Here is an 18,787-nt window from a genome sequence, read left to right on the forward strand (position 1 = left end):
GAAGAAGAAGAAGAAGAAGAAGAAGAAGAAGAAGAAGAAGAAGAAGAGGAGGAGGAGGAGGAGGAGGAGGAGGAGGAGGAGGAGGAGGAGGAGGAGGAGGAGGAGGAGGAGGAGGAGGAGGAGGAGCAGGAGCAGGAGCAGGAGCAGGAGCAGGAGCAGGAGGAGGAGGAAGGCATTTGATGCACTGGCTTTCAAATTTATATACTGTTTCATTATTTAAATGATTGTGTGTAAGCATCCTCTGAAGTGCAATCAACACAATTGACACACAGAATCTTGAGCTTTATTTAACACTGCTTTCCGCATTTTAGCCTATATATAAATTTGTCACTGTTTAATTGATAAATTGCATAAATTTGCTCAAGGTAGAGTTCAGTGGTTCTCAACCTGTGGTCTGTGGACTCTTGGGGGCGGTCGATGTCATCACAGGGGGTCCATGAAGGCATGAAGAAATGTTATGATTTAAATTTTGAGTTAAGTCTCGGGGGTCTGTGGCCATGGTCCATGGCCACAAAAGGTAAGGGGTCCATGGTGAAGAAAAGGTTGAGAACCACTGATCTTATTGATTGTCTATTTTCATTGTCCATTGATACTTTTTAATATTTATTATTTTAATAGGAATTCTAGTGCTTTAACAAAAAATGTTCATGGCACTGCAATAGGAATTTGTTTTTTTATCTATTCTCAAAAACCAATACTGAACAGAAAATATTACATTTTCAATTAAAATATCTATGGTTATTTAAAGTGACTTAAATCAGTCTTAAAATGAAAATAGTGATTAAAGTAGATACAGTTGCCCCAGGGGTGAAATGCTCCCGGTTTGGACCGGCTCGGGCGAGTAGGTAGCGAAGGCGGTGGGCAGTTCGGAGAACCGATAGCAAAAATCCCTGCCCCCGCCCCCCATGCCCAGCTGAGCCGGGTGATCATCAGAGGCTTTTTTTTTAAATGCCTCTGACGAGACAAGCTCTGCTGATCCAAACTCTGACGATCCCAGCTGAGTTGCCTGCTGATCAGGCAACTCAGCTTGGATTGTCAGAGCCATTTAAAAGAAAAAAACTTTTTTTCTTTTAAATGGCTCTGACGATCCAAGCTCTGATGATCCCAGCTGAGTTGCCTGATTGTCAGAGGGTTTTAAAAAAACCGTCAGAGCCTTTTGAAAACATTTTTAACATGATTTTACATGTAAAAAATGGTTTTAAAAGTAAAAAAAAAAATTGGCCACGCCCACCCAGTCACATTACCCCCCCACTAAGCCATGCCCACAGAACCGGTAGTAACAAATTTTAGATTTCACACTGAGTTGCCCTATAAATAAATGCCAGAAACATTTGGACTAAATTGCCTAGTTCAGGAATAGCCCATTTCATGTTGCTGGACTCAAGACACTCAGCTTTACTCCCCATTGACCATGATAGCTAGGGCTATTGGAAATAGTGGTTCAGTCATCTCTTAAAGGTTTCCCATTGTCTGTCCCTTAGTTATCTTAACTGTCCATACTGGAAACATCTAGGTTACTCACATGCAAATCCCTCAGTTAGAAAAAAGAATGAGTTCCAGCAGTTTTTCAACCTGGCATTCTATAGATGATCTGGGGTTGCAACTCCAAGCTATAAGGGCCTTTTGCCCTGCTGTTGAATAAGTCTAGGAATTTCAGTCCCAACCTTTGTGGAAGGTGACTAATTTGGGAAGGTGGCGGTAGGGAAAAGAAGTGGTGATTTGGTCCTCAAAATTACACATGATTTAGAGAGTCCATTGGAAACACCATATTTGTGCAGAAAGCCTGAAGGAATTTTCTACGGAAGAATCTTTAAAAAGACATAGAAACACCAATGCTATCATTTGTTTCATGACTGGTTACTTCAAGAAATAAAAAGTCATTAAGAGTTCCAGTGCAGTACTCTTTTTTTTAAATCTTCATTTTTTAAAAAATCTAATTATGTCTTATTGCTCTTTTTCCCCCCTTCTATTCTGCCAGATCAATTTGCATTCTGTCGTTATATGATTGACATGTTTGCACACGGGAATTTGTACACAGGTACTTGAAATGAATGCTGTCAATGAAATGTTTGGTTTTTCTCAGAGCTTCTACTATTTTGTGCTCTTCAAATATCTCTCTGTGTGTTGGCGTGTGTGTGTGTTGTTAAACATGGAAACTGAGAGTGCACAGGTTAAATAAAGCATATTAACAAATGGCTTGATCCATTAAAGCTTCTAATAATTTTTTCTGTAGTTGCATGCATTTAAGTTAATGTCAATATAAAAAGCTGAAATCAGTGGAGATTTGATAAAGAAGGAAGATGCTTTCTTTAGCAGATGGCATACTGATTGTTTGCATGATGCTTTTATGCCATATAAAAGATAAAATATTTACTTGAAGTAAGGTTTCGTTGTATTTTCTTAAGATAGTAGAAAACATCAAAAGACTGACCAAAAAATCAAAAGCAGGGACAAATATCTCATGAAGATATTTTGAACCAGTTGGAGTTTTTAGGATAGAAAAAAGTGATTTTGTCGGGGGGTTGGGTTTATACTGGTATATAACCACACACACACACAAAAAGTTCCAGGATCATAGATAAATTTTCCTTTCTATAGGATTTGCTAAAGCTTTTTGACCATAACTGATGATAATTAACATCGTCATCAATTTTGAGATGGATAACAGGTGAAAAAATTGTACTCAAAGCCAAAAAGTAGAAAACAAAAAAAAAAAAAATCCAAAAGAAACTAAAAAATCCAAATATTTTTTCCCCAAACTCAGTCCCTCCCATCTACTTTGCAGCTCTGAAGCTTGTGGCATGGTGATCATAAGGACATGATTGTTTCTGAAAAAAAGAGTATGGTGACTTGCTAAAATATTTTAGGAACTAATTATAGTCAAGGAAAATTATGAATTAATTTAAAGTGTGTGAAACTTGAAAGACATTCAAATCCTCTATGTAATAAATGTAGTGATTAGGTAGGCTGCCGAATCATGAATAACAGCTCATTTTTTTTCCACAGATCTTGATGAGATTCAAGGTCCTTCAACTTTTAGGGAAAGGGATATAATTACCAATGCCACTTGCCTCATATTTGTTGACAAAATTAAAATACATTGTTCTGTGCCTCATGTAGGATATACATCCACTTCCTTTTCTGATATGGCACCTCTTTCCATATCTTTTCTTAGCATGCCATTTTCAAAATATGCAGAAATGAATGTTTTTCTGAGTATTGCCAGTTAATAGACCAAGAATATAAATGAATTGCTTTCTTACCTGGGCATTTTAAAGTGATTTGCTAATGCTAAAAAATCCTACAGAAATCTCTCTAAGGTATGTTTTTCAGTATTTATATTCCCAAAGAGAAAATAATTCAAAAGATGCAATGAAGTACATTCCTAAGAATGTAGTTCTTATCCCAGCTAAGATAAAGTAAAAGGACTTAAGTAAATGGTTTCTTATTGTTTAGAATGTCAAGACCAAACTCCAATCCACTTCTGAGATATTCCGACAGTTCCCACAACAATTAGCCAAATTAGGTAGGGCTGATAAGTGTTGAAGAATGCTAGAGGGTACCAGTTTATTTAACTCCACTATAAATAAATGTCTGTTGACATAACCATTTACATGATTTGGGTGGGAGGGCTATGCATGTTTTATAAACATAGAAATTGAGAAAACTGACCAAGCAATTAATCATGATGTAGTTATAGTTACCTAATTCCCACGGTCAACTAACACTATGAATCTCAGGGTTAATAGTCCCTTCTGATTGTTATTGAGGCAAAGACCTAGATTGGCCCATGAAAATGTAACCTTATAGAACCATAAAGTTGGAAGAGACTACTGCGATCATATGGTTCAATCTCTTGCCTCTCTATATCCTTTGTGGCCATTTTGATCTTTATCCTCACTCAATTCTAATGGGTTTGGAAAAAGAGACAGAAATGGAAAGGAATGGTTCCTTCTAACCTTGTCAATAGCAACACCACCATCAATCATTGTGCCACCACAATTGAAGAAGGAGAAGAAAAACAGGAAGTGGGCAATAGGTAATAGCCTCCTGGCCTTTTTGCAGTAGCTACATGCTACTGCATAGTAATCCTGAATAGTGTCCTGTTGTGTTGCTACTGCACAAAGTTGAGGTAATTGGCTCTGTATTGCTTACATTTCAAAAGCAAGTGAATGTAATTTGGTAGAGTTCATTCACTAGATTCCAAAATGTAAATGATAACAACAGATCACAGTGAATGGAAATGTTTTTCATGGATTTTATAGAATTTCATATGCTGCCATGTACATAATTTAGGTTACTCTTTAGAATTCTTGTGAGCTCTAACTGAAGAATATATATTCCTATTTTTGCATTCAGCAAATATAATTTCACTTTATGATGGCCAGTTATGTGTGAAAAATTCTTTCCTCTGTACTTCTATACGCAAGAGGTTTTGTAATATGCAGAACTGAGCAGAACTGAGGAAAAAGGATACTTCATCTTTTACAGTGAGACTTCAAGTTCTAGAGATAAATCTGGGGAATCTATAAACTTGAAGATGTTCGTAAACAATAACTTCACTAATTCTTGACCACCACTTTCGTCTTCAAGATACTTATGTTTATTTTAAATGGAGGAAATTTTTAATTTCCTAGTGATACAAAATTCATTTTAACTTGTCTCTTGATCTTCTGATCAGTAAGAACAAGTCGCCATCTTGTTGCCAGTGGGTCAGGGCACCAAACTGTTGAATTTGCAGAAAAATAACCAGAGACTGTTTTGTCGAACATGGAAAAAATATGGGCATCATGTTTCTCATTCAAGAAGCCATTTGGTTTTCCCATGTTCCTCATATGCCCATGACTCTTGCTTGAATCAGTCTATGTTTAGCAAGTATAAAATGAGAACTGGACACTATTATTGCTTTTCCCCCCGAATAAAGTCCACAAGTCTTAAAGCTGTCAAGTTTGAAGACCTCTGCTTTACACTGTCCAAGAAACACCTAAACTAATTAGAATCCTTTACAATGAAAAAATAAAATAAAAACATTAAATCATGGTCAATGGGTGCACAGCTTTGTCTGACCAAGATTCTCACCCCTAAAGTCAATGAGTTCAAGATCAGGAGACAGGGTTTCGGGAGTTTCAATGGATAAAACGATTTCCTTCTTAAAAATTGATCCTTTTTTTTAAAAAAATGCCATTTTATCCCAGAATGCAGTTTTAACAGCCGTGATATTTATATTTAATAGAATAGAATAACAGAGTTGGAAGGGACCTTGGAGGTCTTCTAGTCCCAGGCAGGAAACCCTACACCACTTCAGACAAATGGTTATCCAACATCTTCTTAAAAATTTCCAATGTTGGAGCATTCACAACTTCTGCAGGCAAGTTGTTCTACTTATTAATTGTTCTAACTGTCAGGAAATTTCTCCTTAGTTCTAAATTGCTTCTCTCCTTGATTAGTTTCCACCCATTGCTTCTTGTTCTACCCTCAGGTGCTTTGAAGAATAGTTTGATTCCCTCTTCTTTGTGGCAACCCCTGAGATATTGGAACACTGCTATCATGTCTCCTCTAGTTCTTCTCTTCATTTATTAGTTCAATTTATTAGTTCAATTTATATGCCGCCTTTCTCCGGAGACTCAGGGCGGCTCATTAAACTAGACATACCCAGTTCCTGCAACCATTTTTCATATGTAATCATATTTAATTATCAAATTTGTAATTATTTTTATTTGTGGCATAAAATAACCAACAAATAAATATTATACAAAAGCCAATTAAAATTATTAAATGTAAATAAAAACAAGGGGACCAGAGAGATTACAGGGCCGTAAAAAAGGGAGTTAGAGTATTTACAAAAGGGAACACATCGGAATAGCATAGGTAGTCCATGACTTACGAGTACAATTGAGCTCAAGATTTATATTGTTAAATGAGGCATTTGTTAACTGAGTTTTGCCCTGTTTTAAAACCTTTCTTGCCTCAGTTGTTAAATGAACCAATGCAGTGGATAAGTTAGTAACCTGGTAATTAAGTGAATCTCGCTTCCCCATTGACTTTGCTTGTCGGAAAATCTCAAAAGATGATCACATGTCCTTGGGACACAGCAACGGCCATAAATATGAACCAATTGCCAAGCATCTGAATTTTGATTACATCATCACGGGGATGCTGCAAAAGTCATAACTCTGAAAAACTATCATAAGTCACTTTTTTCAGTGCCATTGTAACTTTGGACAGTCACTAAATGAACTGTCGTAAGTTGAGGATTACTTGTACACATAATGCAGCAGTTGGGCATAGCATCAGAAAACGTTCATTTCCTAGTCCCACCACAACTTCTTAGCAAATGGCACCTACATGATGCCTCTCCTGACAGATCAGATGGAACAGGTAGCTGTAATCAGGGAGAGGAGATCCTCAGATAATCTGGCTCCATGCCATGTAGGACTTTCAAGGACAAAACCAGCACCTTGAATGGTTATCTGGAAGCAAACTGGTAACCAATGCAGCTCTCGAGCAGAAGTATAATGTGTGTCCTTTCAGGGACACATATTACTGCCCATGTTCCTGCATTTTGCACTAGGGCAGCCCCATGTGGTGGCGCAGTGGTTAGAGTGCAGTACTGCAGGCTACTTCTGCTGATCACCAGCTGCCAGCAGTTTGGCAGATCAAATCTCACCAGGTCAGTAAAAATGAGGACCCAGATTGGTGGGGGCAATATGCTGACTCTGTAAACTGCTTAGAGAGGGCTATAAAGCACTATGAAGCGGTATATAAGTCTAAGTGCTATTGCTATTGCTACGTAGAATGCATTAAAGTAATCCATTTGGGAGGTGACCAGGGTATGAGTGACTGTGAGCAAAGCCCCATAATCCAGGAATGGGCACAACTAGCACATAACATGAAGATACACAAAGGGAGGAGAAATTCAAAACGAATGGAGAAATTATGATAATACACATAAATGTCTCTGATTTGGCAATCAGATGTGGAAAACAGCTGAACTGAACTTATAGATAGGAACAAATGAGGCTAAGCATAACTAAAATGGAAATACTCTCCTTCTGCTACTCAACGACATGCCTTCCTTTAATTATGCACCATGCTTTAATTATGTGTCTCCGGGGAATTTTAAAAAATTCTAAGTATGGAGGGAGCAATATTCATTAAGACCACAGTACATGGGGAGGGAAAGTTTAATTCTAACAAAATTGCCCTCATGCTGTAATTAGCAACAGGGAAACAAGTTCTCACTAGTGTCACTGAGAGCCTTTTCTAGTTTTAATTTTAGTGCTTGGAGTAGTTTTTATCAGAATAATGACTGGAGAAGAAGGATTACATTTCTCCTCCCCCTATCCAGATTAATTTTTTTAATTTCCTGAATTGCTTGAAAGACACTGAATTAACTCAATCACTGTTGCTCAGCCTATTCTACCTAGGAGATTGCTATGAAGATAAAATATGGGTGATATTATCTTGGCACTGTGAAGGAAAGTTAGGATATATATTGCTAATTGCACATCAGTAAAGAGGGACAACAAGGAAATGATTTGCTTAGCAATTTAGTGAGATGTTATTGGATTCTGCTCCTTTGAACCATTATGTGAAATGTGTTTTTATTTTGATATTTACTTTCCTGAATTGTATTATGCTTTTCCCAAAGAAAAGTTGTGTACAAGAATCTACATGCATATGCTATGTCTACTTAGTTTTCAGCTGAGCAGGCAACCCACCCTTAATAATCAAATGATATCCAATATTGATGGTAAAAATTATCTATGTTAGATACCATAGTTTGTTTTATGAAAAATTGTATATAAAACTGCATATGTGACAATGAATCCAATGAAAATGCACACAAATCTTTAGAAGTTTTTTTTTTTTAAATTCCAAACTGAAGTCTAACTAGCATTAAGAATGGGGACAGGAGTAATAGGAGATTAATAGGAGATTGCCTCAATAACAATCAGAAGGGACAATTAACCCTCAGATTCATAGTGTTAGTTGACCGTGGGAATTAGGTAACTATAACTACATCAAGAATTGAAAATACTTCTGCAGAAAATGGTTTGAAGAGATCAATTTGTGAATTGCAGGAATCCATGAATATACCAAATCAATTGAACTATGTTTTTGCTATCGTCAAAAAAATATATAATCCTTTGAAAATAAAGTATAATCCTACTCCAGTTAGACACAACAGCTAATATCCATTTAAACACATTTATGTAGATAGTTTGGCCTGAATGCAGTATGTCTCTGCCAAGCCTATATTTTGCATGTTAAAAAAACATGGCTACTACATTGTAAAGAATTATAGAAAACAAGATTAGAAAAAGCTTAGCCTGAGAACTTGAAGAGTCATAGCCACTTAAAATACTAAGTAGATATGCTGTTTTTAAAAAGTAACATTTCCTTCAAGTTAAACTCATCTTCATAGACATGTTCATATACGTTGTGGTAGATGGATTTTTCAGCTTCCAAACTCCAGGAATTCCTGGTGATTTATGTCCATCCTGCTTATCTTCTGAACCAGAAAAACCAGGTGCCTAACACAATATAAAGTCCTTCTATGCACTATGACAGTGATGGTGAACCTTTTAGGCACAGAGTGCCCAAACTGAAATGTGCGCATGCGTGTGCATGCCAGAGTGCCAGAAACCCAACGACCAGTTGGCTGAGCTGGGACAACAGCATGTGTGCCCACAGGGAGGGCTCTGCGTGCCACCTCTGGCATGCATGTCATAGGTTCACCATCACGGCACTATGATCTCAAGGTTTATGATTTCAATAATGCTTACCCTTCTAAGTCAAGTCATTTTGGAATTATACAAAATACCAGTAACATCCATAGAATTTGCCTCAGAGAGGTTGCTTGAGAGATTATGCTTGAAGATTTTCCTTTAAAAAAAAAATAATAATAATAAAAAAATAATAAGTTAGGTAACACAAACTAAATATTTTGATGGTAAAATTTTAATCACCTGATAGATTTTTAAATTATGATCATTCATCTTGTGTAGGTTTGTTTATATGTGTATGTGTTTATGCAAGCATCTATTAACATTAACCCTCTCTTAAAAATAACTGTAGTATACCAATAGTAAGAGTGGAAGGACATCCTATTACCTTTCTCTGGTCAATAGCTAATCTATTAGATTTTATAAGCATGTAAATGATAAATTGCACTGGTGCTTATTATTGCTCACTAGATGTATTATAGCCTCCCCACAGGACAAACTGACCTCATGGTATCCTGTAGTGTGCGAGATATCAGCAAGAATATTTTCATTAAGCATTTTGATTACAAACTGTGTGTAGCACTCTGTTGCAATTGGAATTGTATCTAATCCCCTGCTTCCGAAGATAGCTGCAATAATGGGATCTCATTATTAACGAGAACTCTACTTTTAAGCCAGCAAACCAAGATGATGCCAGTGATTTTATTACACAAAGACTTCCATTGTATTCTGATAGCTGATAGAAGTATGTAATTCACAGCATTTATGTGATGATCTGCCTATGCACATATTGTCATTTGTTGCCCCTATTCCTCAAGGTTCCCTACAAACAAATAAGAAATATATAGTTGAGTAAAAAGCTGGACTTGGAAGTTTTGCCAGACTGTTGGATCATTATTTGAATTTACACAACCCTTGAGGTTGTTAGCCATTTTGTTTTTCCAATGAATGTTCTCTCACACAGAGAATTAATTAATATGTTCAAGAATTTTTTTTTACAATGAGATAGTTATTTGCAATGACACTGAGAATGCCCCATTTCCTAATAAAACAGACTAATTAATAAACAGTTACTGCTCTTTTCTTTTTCCTGCTGTTTTTCATGGTAGCAAAAGCTGCCTTATTTCTATAATGTTATGTGTATTTATTGTACACGCTCATTCTCAAATCACTCTGGGGAAAGTATCTGCAAGCATTAATTAGTTCTATTATATTATCATTGCAAATAGTGGTAACAAGGTATTTTATTTGACTTCCACCAAGCCTTAACTTTCTGTATCTTTACCCTGGTTTTCTTCTTAACTCCTTAACTTCCTACTGTTGGAAAATTGGTTTAGGTTAACCTTGGGCATTTCTTTTGTCTTCTTGCCCTTATTGGTTTTCTTGTCTTCATGATTTGCCAATTCATACATCTTTACATCTAGCTAGTCTTCTATCCTGACTATGTTATGACTCCTTGAGATTTCCACCACTTTCTTAAACTCTGTGCTCAAGACTAAACTTCTCATATTTCCATCAATTTTTTTTTCTCCTCATTACATTCTGTGTCCACTGGCAAAATCAACTTCCACCTATCTATCAGGTGTGAAGTAATGTTGTTTATAATCTCCTTTCTCCCAAACCTAGTTACCTAACATATTTAAGTATCTCTAATTTTGTGGGTTCTGACTTCCTATAGGATATTTTAGGGAACTGCTTAGACCCAAAATTCTTATTTGTCCCCAAAGGGAAGAAATAGTGGAGAGATTATTAAAGAAGATGTACTTGGGATGTAATTTGGCTTTTTGAACATAACTGTGTTTAAATGGAAAGGTATTATGTTGTGTTGTACCAAAATGGTACAAAAGGATCCTTCAGGCTGGGATCTCCCACGTGGGTGCAGGATTCCTTGCAGTCTAGATGTTGTCCCAGTCTAGAGCCTTCAGTCAAAAATGACACGTACACATAAAAGGAAGAATAACATGACTTTTGCTTTAGCTTTGTCCTGTTGTTGGTTAAGCAAGTTCTGGAGATTATAGAATGATAATGCTGAAAATAAAAATCTCAACAAAAAGATTAGTATTACTGGCCAATATTTTCCCCAGATCAGCGACCCCTCTTTACAGAAAATGTTCTCATTTGCTATTGACTAATATATTGTAATTTACAAAGTTAGAGTCCTGGGAAAACTTTTAAGATGGCTTGACTTGTGTTTTAAGCATTCAAAGCAAATGAGACAGGAGAAGAATGCTATTTAAAATTATGTAGTGATTAGGTGGCGGAAAATATGAGTTACAAAAAGAGACAAATGTGAAATTGTTTCCTAAGAAAATGTGCTGAAAAAATGATTCAGCCTGTTCTTACAAAAACGTCTGGGCCACTTCTGAATTTATTTGGTACATCACACTTTTTCAAAATATAATGTATAAATGAATCACATTATTTTTTCTGGTAAAACTTTACAAACATACAACATATAAAACATTTGCAGACATAAACGCAAGGTGCAAATACACGTACATGCCTTGCTCCTGTCTTCGTTTCCTTTTTAGAGACAGGAAGAACATGCTGAAACCCACTTAATGGTTCCTCTTGCAATTTCTTAACCCCAATTCTCACAATTTTTCAGTCACCTGCTTCTACCTAGATATGTTCCAGACATTTGGGCAGCATTTCCAGAGCAGAGCTGAATGGTTTCAACTTGCTGCAAGTGGGAGGCAAGAGAGGGAAAGTTACCTGTTATAATGCAATATCTGAAATCTGAGGTATCAGATAGAGATAGATACTTATATTTGTGATTCTAATTTCAGACTAAACTCAATCCTCTCCTAGTTGTAAGAGGCAGGGAGAGAAAAATGTATGAGGTTTACTGAGTTGAAATGTTTGAAATGTACAGTTCCTACATTTTGATATGCTGAGGTATTCTTATACAGGCCTTCCTGAGGAAATAGGCTTATAACTAGGTAATGCTGCCCACTTGCCCTTCCTCCATATTCCTGTTGGTCAGAAAGTTTGGTCATCAAATACTGGAGGTAGAGAAAAAGTAGACATGATAGGTTTCAGGCTGTGGGGTGTCTGTAGCATTATTGCTTAAGTCCAATAGAAGTTGGATACCTTGCCCAAATACTCAAAACTGCCATGTTACCATTGCTCAATTCTATGGAACAGAAACTCTGAACCTCTGAAATCCATCTCATTCTGGAAGAAGAGAGTTTGGTGCTGGCTATCCAGAGGATGGGCTTCACGATTTATTAATTTTTTTTACAATCTAGAACAGCCATTCTCAGTTTGGGAATCTCTTTGTGTTGCTCTTCTCCTAAACTGAAACCGGACAGCTTTGAAATCCTCTCATATGGAAGAGGAGACTTCAAACTAGTTGTGGGTTGAGCCCCCTCCCATGGTTAAGGACTCTTTGATTTAGGCATCCTTTCATGGATTTTGGGATTCTGCGTAGCCCAAGCTGGTGCTGGGTGTGATTCAGGGATAGGTTCTACTTACCTTTATCTACTTACCTTTACTATTGGTTCGCAACGGTAGCACGCACACTTCTGCACAGATAGTCAATTATGATGTTCAGGCAGGTGGGCGGAGCCTCTCGCCGCTTTTACTACCGGTTCTAAAGAACTGGACAGAACCAGGAGCCCACCGGACAGAACTGGACAGAACCAGATAGAACCCACCACTGGTGTGATTCCTCTTAGAAGCAATATGGAGAATGGACGTCTCGGCTTTCTCCCATAGTTCAGCGAAGAAGTTCCTGTCAGCCTTCTTTTATACTGCAAACTCTGTGAGGGAAAAAAAACCAAGGGAGTCACTGAAGCAAAACCACATAGCCACATCATTTAGCTCTTGAAAGGGAGCGGACCAGGCAGGCTTCACTAAGCAGCTTCAAGGGACTGCTTGGTTCAAAGCCTTGTCAAATTGAAGCATGTTGAAATTCCTTTCAGAATGAAAGTGTACCAGAATGACCTCATCCATGTTCAGCCAGAAATTGCATTATATATTTCATAACTTACATCTCCCTTAAAAACTGAGATTTTAAATTCCCACTTGAGGATGGGCAGGTGGGCTGAGTAGGTGTTCAAAGTTAAAATGTAGAAGAGGAAGACTATATTGCCGGATGTTTGTCAGTATAAATATATTGCAAATTTGTCAAGGTAAAAGTTTCTATGCTAGTGTGTAATAAAATAACCTAATACGGCAGGCATACATTTTTATGAATGCATTTGACTGTATTATCTCAAAACTTCAAAGCTTTGGCTGTCATAATCCTGATTTATATTACTAATCATTTTTGTGAATTCATGCCTGTTCTCAAGATGTATGGAAAGCAACAATAGAAGAAATAAGTTATACCAAAGTATTTTATTATATGTATTTTATTAGAGTGAAGGTAGAAAATAGATGGTTCATGTTTAAAAGAGAAACTAGCAGATTCAAAGGACATTTATTGCCAACATATCCCTCATGTAATGGGAGAGGAAAAACATTTTAGCCAGAGTTATTCTACTAGAGTGGACAAGGGTTTTCCTAACCAAATTAAACATGATTTTGCCCTTGATCCTGGAGAAACAATTCCCTTTAGCTTTGGTTATGACTCCAGTGATGTTGCCTATGCTAGCCACCTTCTAGAATGGATAATCTGGGGCTGTGGTCACTTGTGGAAAATGTAGAGGTCTTTCGCCTGTGTATTCTACCCAAAATGTGGAGAGTAGTAATTCTACTTCTTTCAGTAGTGGGTTGCTACCGGTTCGCACTGGATTGGGCAAACTGGTAGCGGCGGTGGTGGGAGGCTCCGCCCACCCACCTAGATGCTTCTGCGCATGCACAGAAGCGCATGCACATGAGTGAACCAGTAGTGACGGGATTTGGAACCTGCCCCTGACTTCTTCCCTTTCTTCACAAAATGATAATCTCTTTCACTGAAAAATACATCATCTGCTCATGCTACTCTGCAGCTGCTCTCATGCTCCACATTTCTACGAAGGCTTGGTAATATGCTACACAAAGTAAAGCAGCTATTAAAGTATTTAGGTCTCCACAACCTGGTAGACGTTCATGAATTAGAAAAGTCCTTTCTAATTACAAGCAGAAGGAAAAGGGCTTTCAGGCCAACAATCAAGAGCTATAAATGTGTGATGCTTGATTGTATAGATTGATGTTTTTTTAACCCCGAATACAAAGTGATCAGCAAATAATTCAGCATTTTTAATTTCTATGATTTCACGCTCACTCATCTAAAACTTCAAATCAAAGGGGTTTTATTTGTTCTGCCCCTTTTATTTCTAGGAGGTACTTAGCAATATACACAAGCAATTCAGAAGAAATTCCATTCTGCTGAGGGACTGGTTTTTTTAAAAAAGTAAACTCCAAGTGCACTTCATTATATATTATGTATTATTTTGCATATTATTATAATTAATAGCCTTTCATGCCTCTCTTGTGTTCAGGACCATATCCCCCCCTATTTTTGGAACAGACCTCGGCAATCACAGCTCTTGTCCCAGCTGCTGAAGGTAAGTTCAGTTAACTTTTATAAAAAAAAAACATTCAGATATGTTTACAGAGTATCTTGACCAAAATAGATACTATTATTCAAACTGATATCAGTATCCTATCCTGGGTCAGGGCTGGGGATGGAGATAAAAGAAAGCTTAACTATATCATCCAATTCAAAATATTGCTCAGGATCAAAACAATACAAAGTTGCTAAGTCAGTCCAAAAGCCAAAGCCAGATCACTCCAAATCCATGCTGAGATTCCCGGAAACACAAGACAAGAGAGAATGAAAATTAGCCTCCACACTGCAAAAATGTGAATGTCAGGCAGGTTAGTCAGGATTCAAATGCAAGGGAATCCACTCACTAGGCTTCTCAAGCAGCCTATTGCTTCCAATAATAAACTTTTCTCAGACAAAGAATGTACTAAAAGTTATAGTTACATGGTCCTTACTCAGTTGGCTTCAGGTTTGATTGCCTTAAGCTCTACAGATATTGAGCAATTCTTAAATGTACTTTTATTTTCAAGACCTTCCCTTGTATATCTGTACACTGATACAGCTTTAACTTCTCACATTTGATTCAACATTTCTGCCATTTTCATGGACTGTGCTGGTAAATATGGGTCAGAGTCTTGGTCAACATATTCTGGGTTAGTGGAAATTGATTATGGCCAGTGGCAATTTGGGTCATGTGATCCAGAGAGCTTAGTGAGATCGCCTGACTCATCTTCCTTATCTAAGAGCCAAGGTGGTGCAGTGGTTAGAGTGAAGTACTGCAGGCTACTTCAGCTGACTGCTAGCTGCAGTTCGGCAGTTCAAATCTCACCGGCCCAAGGTTGACTCAGCCTTCCATCCTTCTGAGATGGGTAAAATGAGGAGCCAGATTGTTGGGGGCAATAGGCTAACTCTGTAAACCACTTAGAGAGGGCTGTAAAAGCACTATGAAGCGGTATATAAGTCTAAGTGCTATTGCTATTGCTAAGAAGTCTTTTTCAGATGAAGTCGTAACAACCAGGTTTAAGCTACGAAACTAAAATCGAATCAGTTTTGCTCACTCAGTTTTGCACCAGGATTACTTCTAAATTTGATGAAATGTAAAGATTCAGGTTTTAGTCCACTAATATAATTTACAGGATAATTTACCTCCCACTTTTAGAATGGACTGGGAATAAATATTTGTCTTTTCCTGCAGTTTTCTTGTTCTGCTGACGAACATAGTGAGTTCAAGGAGAGAGAAAAGAGTTGCCTCCTTGTTCCTGCCATTGTCATATGTATAGCAGACTAACTCTTTGAAATTTTGGCAAGATAAGCATATAATAATAATTTTTTAAAACTAGGCAAGAAATTGTCAAGTTCTTCATATTACAACATCCTTTGACAATGTCTCCACTTTGTTTCTATAAGAAATAAGTAAATAATTAAAAATGGAAAATATGCTCCCAGAAAAACTACTACAACCCTAGCAGGTGTAGAGTGGTGGTGATAGTTGTTTTGGTGCCTGACTCAGCATTGGCTTCTGGAGACTAGACTAGTCCCTGCATTTTCCTTAGCAAGATTTTTCAGAAATGGTTTGCCATTGACTTCTTCCAAAGACTGAGAGACAGTGACTGGCCCAACTGTCATCCAGGTCCAAGGTCATCCAGTTGGCTTGATGTTGAGTAAATCATGTTCTCCCAGTTTCTAGTCTTTTGTCTTAATCACTGAAACAAACTGGCCACCATTTCATATGCCCAGTAGTACTACTGTTTAATTCTTGCTCTAAGCATATTTCCATTTCTAGATTTTTTTTCTCTAAACATACTTTCTCTTAGGTAAAGACTGGAATGTCTCATTCTTTCAAGAATATCTAGAAACAGGGTACTACATTAATCAATTAGTTTCCCTTGAAAAAGTTCCAAGCAAAGCTTTTCTTGGTCACCCAAGAAACCACAAGCATGAGGTATTTAGAGATCTAGCATATAAGGTAAGAGTACAATCACCATGTAGGAAGCAGGATGAGTAGGTAATAAGAAGCAGATCAGTGCTTACCTTAATGAAACTGTAGCACTGAAGATGATAGTTTCTTCCCAAAAATGAGATGATAGTTTGACTTCCATTTCCTGTAAAATATTCTCATATAAATAGGTAGAGCTGAATTCACAATTTAGTCCCCAAATGCCTAATGTTAGGCAGGACATATTGCTTCTGCTTTTGATGGATGCAGTTCTTCAGCTTATAAAAAAACAAAAACAAACAAACAAAACTTAAGATGCTGTTGTGCCACCCTATTTGTCTTATTTATTTATTTATTTATTTATTTATTTATTTATTTATTTATTTATTTATTTATTTATTAAATTTTTATACCACCCTTCTCCCAAAGGACTCAGGGCGGTGTACAGCCAAGATAAAAAACCAACAATATAAATGGTAAATATAATGGTAAATATTCATTGTATTAAGTTGTAATTAGTGTTTTAAGGTCTGATTTAGTTCCTAATTTTCAGAATTATGAGTTACATATTGCTTTTGCTGATCCTCAAAGGAATTGTAACCATTATGGAATTGGCTATGTATATATTTCATACCGGTGGTGCTATATGTAATCATATTCATAAATCGATGCACGCAGCTGCAGAAATTGGGAAGAAGATATAGCCCACACACACACACAGCTGAATCCATAGAAAGGTGGACCCAATTTTTCTTCAATAATCCCAATATCAGGAGTAAATGAAATTCATTCAAGGAAAGAAGCAAAGGAAAAAAATAATAATAAAAGACATGCTTTTTGTAAAGTCCCAGGCATAGTGGTCAGGCAGTGATCTAAATTTGAGAAAGATGTAGGAGAAATCTGGATATGTTTCTGGACATTATTTCTGAAGTATTAAAACCTAAATTGCTTCCACCTGTCCTGTCTGATCTGGCAAGAAAGGGTATACTATCTACTAGGGAATGTTGGCTAGCTAGATCCAGAAGGCATGGGTTAGAGCAGATATCTATAAAAGTGAGAAAAGTAGAGATGTTCCAAGAAGGCTACACAATATGACTCAGTATTGAAAGCAATGTAGAATGGTTTCTACGTAAAACTAATTTCATAGTTCTGTAATTCAGGATATATATTATCAGGAACAAAATAATTCATTAAGAAAATATTTCTCCCAGACTAAGTACTGATTAATCTTTTTGCATGATTATCTGTGCATGTCTAGTCCCTACCAAATTAATCGTGTCCTACAGAGGTGGGTTTCAGCAGGTTCTGACCAGTTCTGGACAACCGATAGCAAAAATTTTGAGTAGTTCAGAGAACCGGTAATAAAAATTCTGATTGGCCCACCCCCATCTATTCTCTACCTCCAAGTCCCAGCTGATTGGGAGGAAATGGGGATTTTGCAGTAACCTTCCCCTGGAGTGGGGTGGGAATGGAGATTTTACAGTATCCTTCCCCTGCCATGCCCACCAAGCCATGCCATGCCCACCAAGTCACGCCCACAGAACCGGTAGTAAAAATTTTTGAAACCCACCACTGATGTCCTAGTATGAGAAACATCACTTTTGGTTCCATTTCTCTGAAATTGCTATTTTTTTAATTTCTTTTTTTATACTGAATTTCCATATGATGCTGGCTTTAAATCAGTCTATTCCAGTATTTTCTTTGCTATTTCCATGTTTCCCCCCCCCCCCAGCTTGTGGCAATTTTCTTCCAATCTTTCATAAAATATGATGGCATGTTTATTGTGGCTTGTAAGAATGATTCTACGTTTAATTAATTTAGGCTGTCTCTGATTCATTTTCAGAGTAGCTTGGGGATAACTGATGAATTGCCCATTTACTCATCAATTTCTATTTCTCTCAGGGAGCTTCACTTTATTTATAGTTTTTCTTCCTATTATAATGCTATTTCATTATTAAAAAAATATGGAAAAGTAATGAAAAACCTAGATGCTTAGCCACTCCTTTCGGATGGAATACAGAAGCATGCTAATTTCCTAATGCATTACGGTATGACTTGGGCCCAGAGATGGGGCCAGCATATTTGGTCGCGCGACAGTTTCCGCAATTCCTGGAGGAAACATCTTATCTAGATCCGTTCCAGTCGGGTTTCAGATCTGGGCACAGCACGGAAACGGCATTGGTCACGTTGGTTGATGATCTCTGGAGGGCTCGGGACAGGGGTTGCTCCTCTGCTCTGGTCCTGTTAGACCTCTCAGCGGCTTTTGATACCATCGACCATGGTATCATGCTGCACCGGCTGGAAGAGTTGGGGTTGGGAGGCACCGTGTTGTGGTGGTTCTCCTCCTTTCTCTCCGACCGGTCACAGTTTGTGTTGGCAGGGGGGCAGAGGTCGACCTCGAGGCCTCTCATCTGTGGAGTGCCACAGGAATTGGTCCTCTTGCCCCTTCTGTTTAACATTTATGTGAAGCCGCTGGGCGAAATCATCCGTGGCTTTGGGGTGAGATACCATCAGTACGCTGATGACACCCAGCCGTACATCTCCACCCCAGGCCACCCCAACGATGCCCTTGAAGTGATGTCCCAGTGCCTGGAGGCTGTGCGGATCTGGATGGGGAGGAACAGGCTCAAGCTCAACCCTTCCAAG

The 18,787-nt window shown here is 37.7% G+C and overlaps 1 protein-coding gene across 32 annotated transcripts in view; it reads left to right on the plus strand.

Annotated features, from left to right (window-relative positions):
- TRDN (triadin) overlaps positions 1-18,787 on the plus strand; it is a 235,945-nt gene that overhangs the window by 74,269 nt on the left and 142,889 nt on the right. For 31 of the 32 annotated variants that reach the window (XM_070932750.1, XM_070932740.1, XM_070932754.1 and 28 more), the window contains exons 13-14: positions 1,979-2,038; positions 14,159-14,224. In XM_070932750.1, the coding sequence (XP_070788851.1) occupies positions 1,979-2,038; positions 14,159-14,224 (126 nt within the window). The remainder of the gene's footprint in view (positions 1-1,978; positions 2,039-14,158; positions 14,225-18,787) is intronic. The other variant, XM_070932743.1, reaches the window with a different exon arrangement.

The sequence above is a fragment of the Pituophis catenifer genome, unplaced genomic scaffold (assembly GCF_029215685.1).
Source record: "Pituophis catenifer annectens isolate HBS135680 unplaced genomic scaffold, rPitCat1.0.hap2 SCAF_1, whole genome shotgun sequence".
Classification (NCBI taxonomy): Eukaryota; Metazoa; Chordata; class Lepidosauria; order Squamata; family Colubridae; genus Pituophis; species Pituophis catenifer.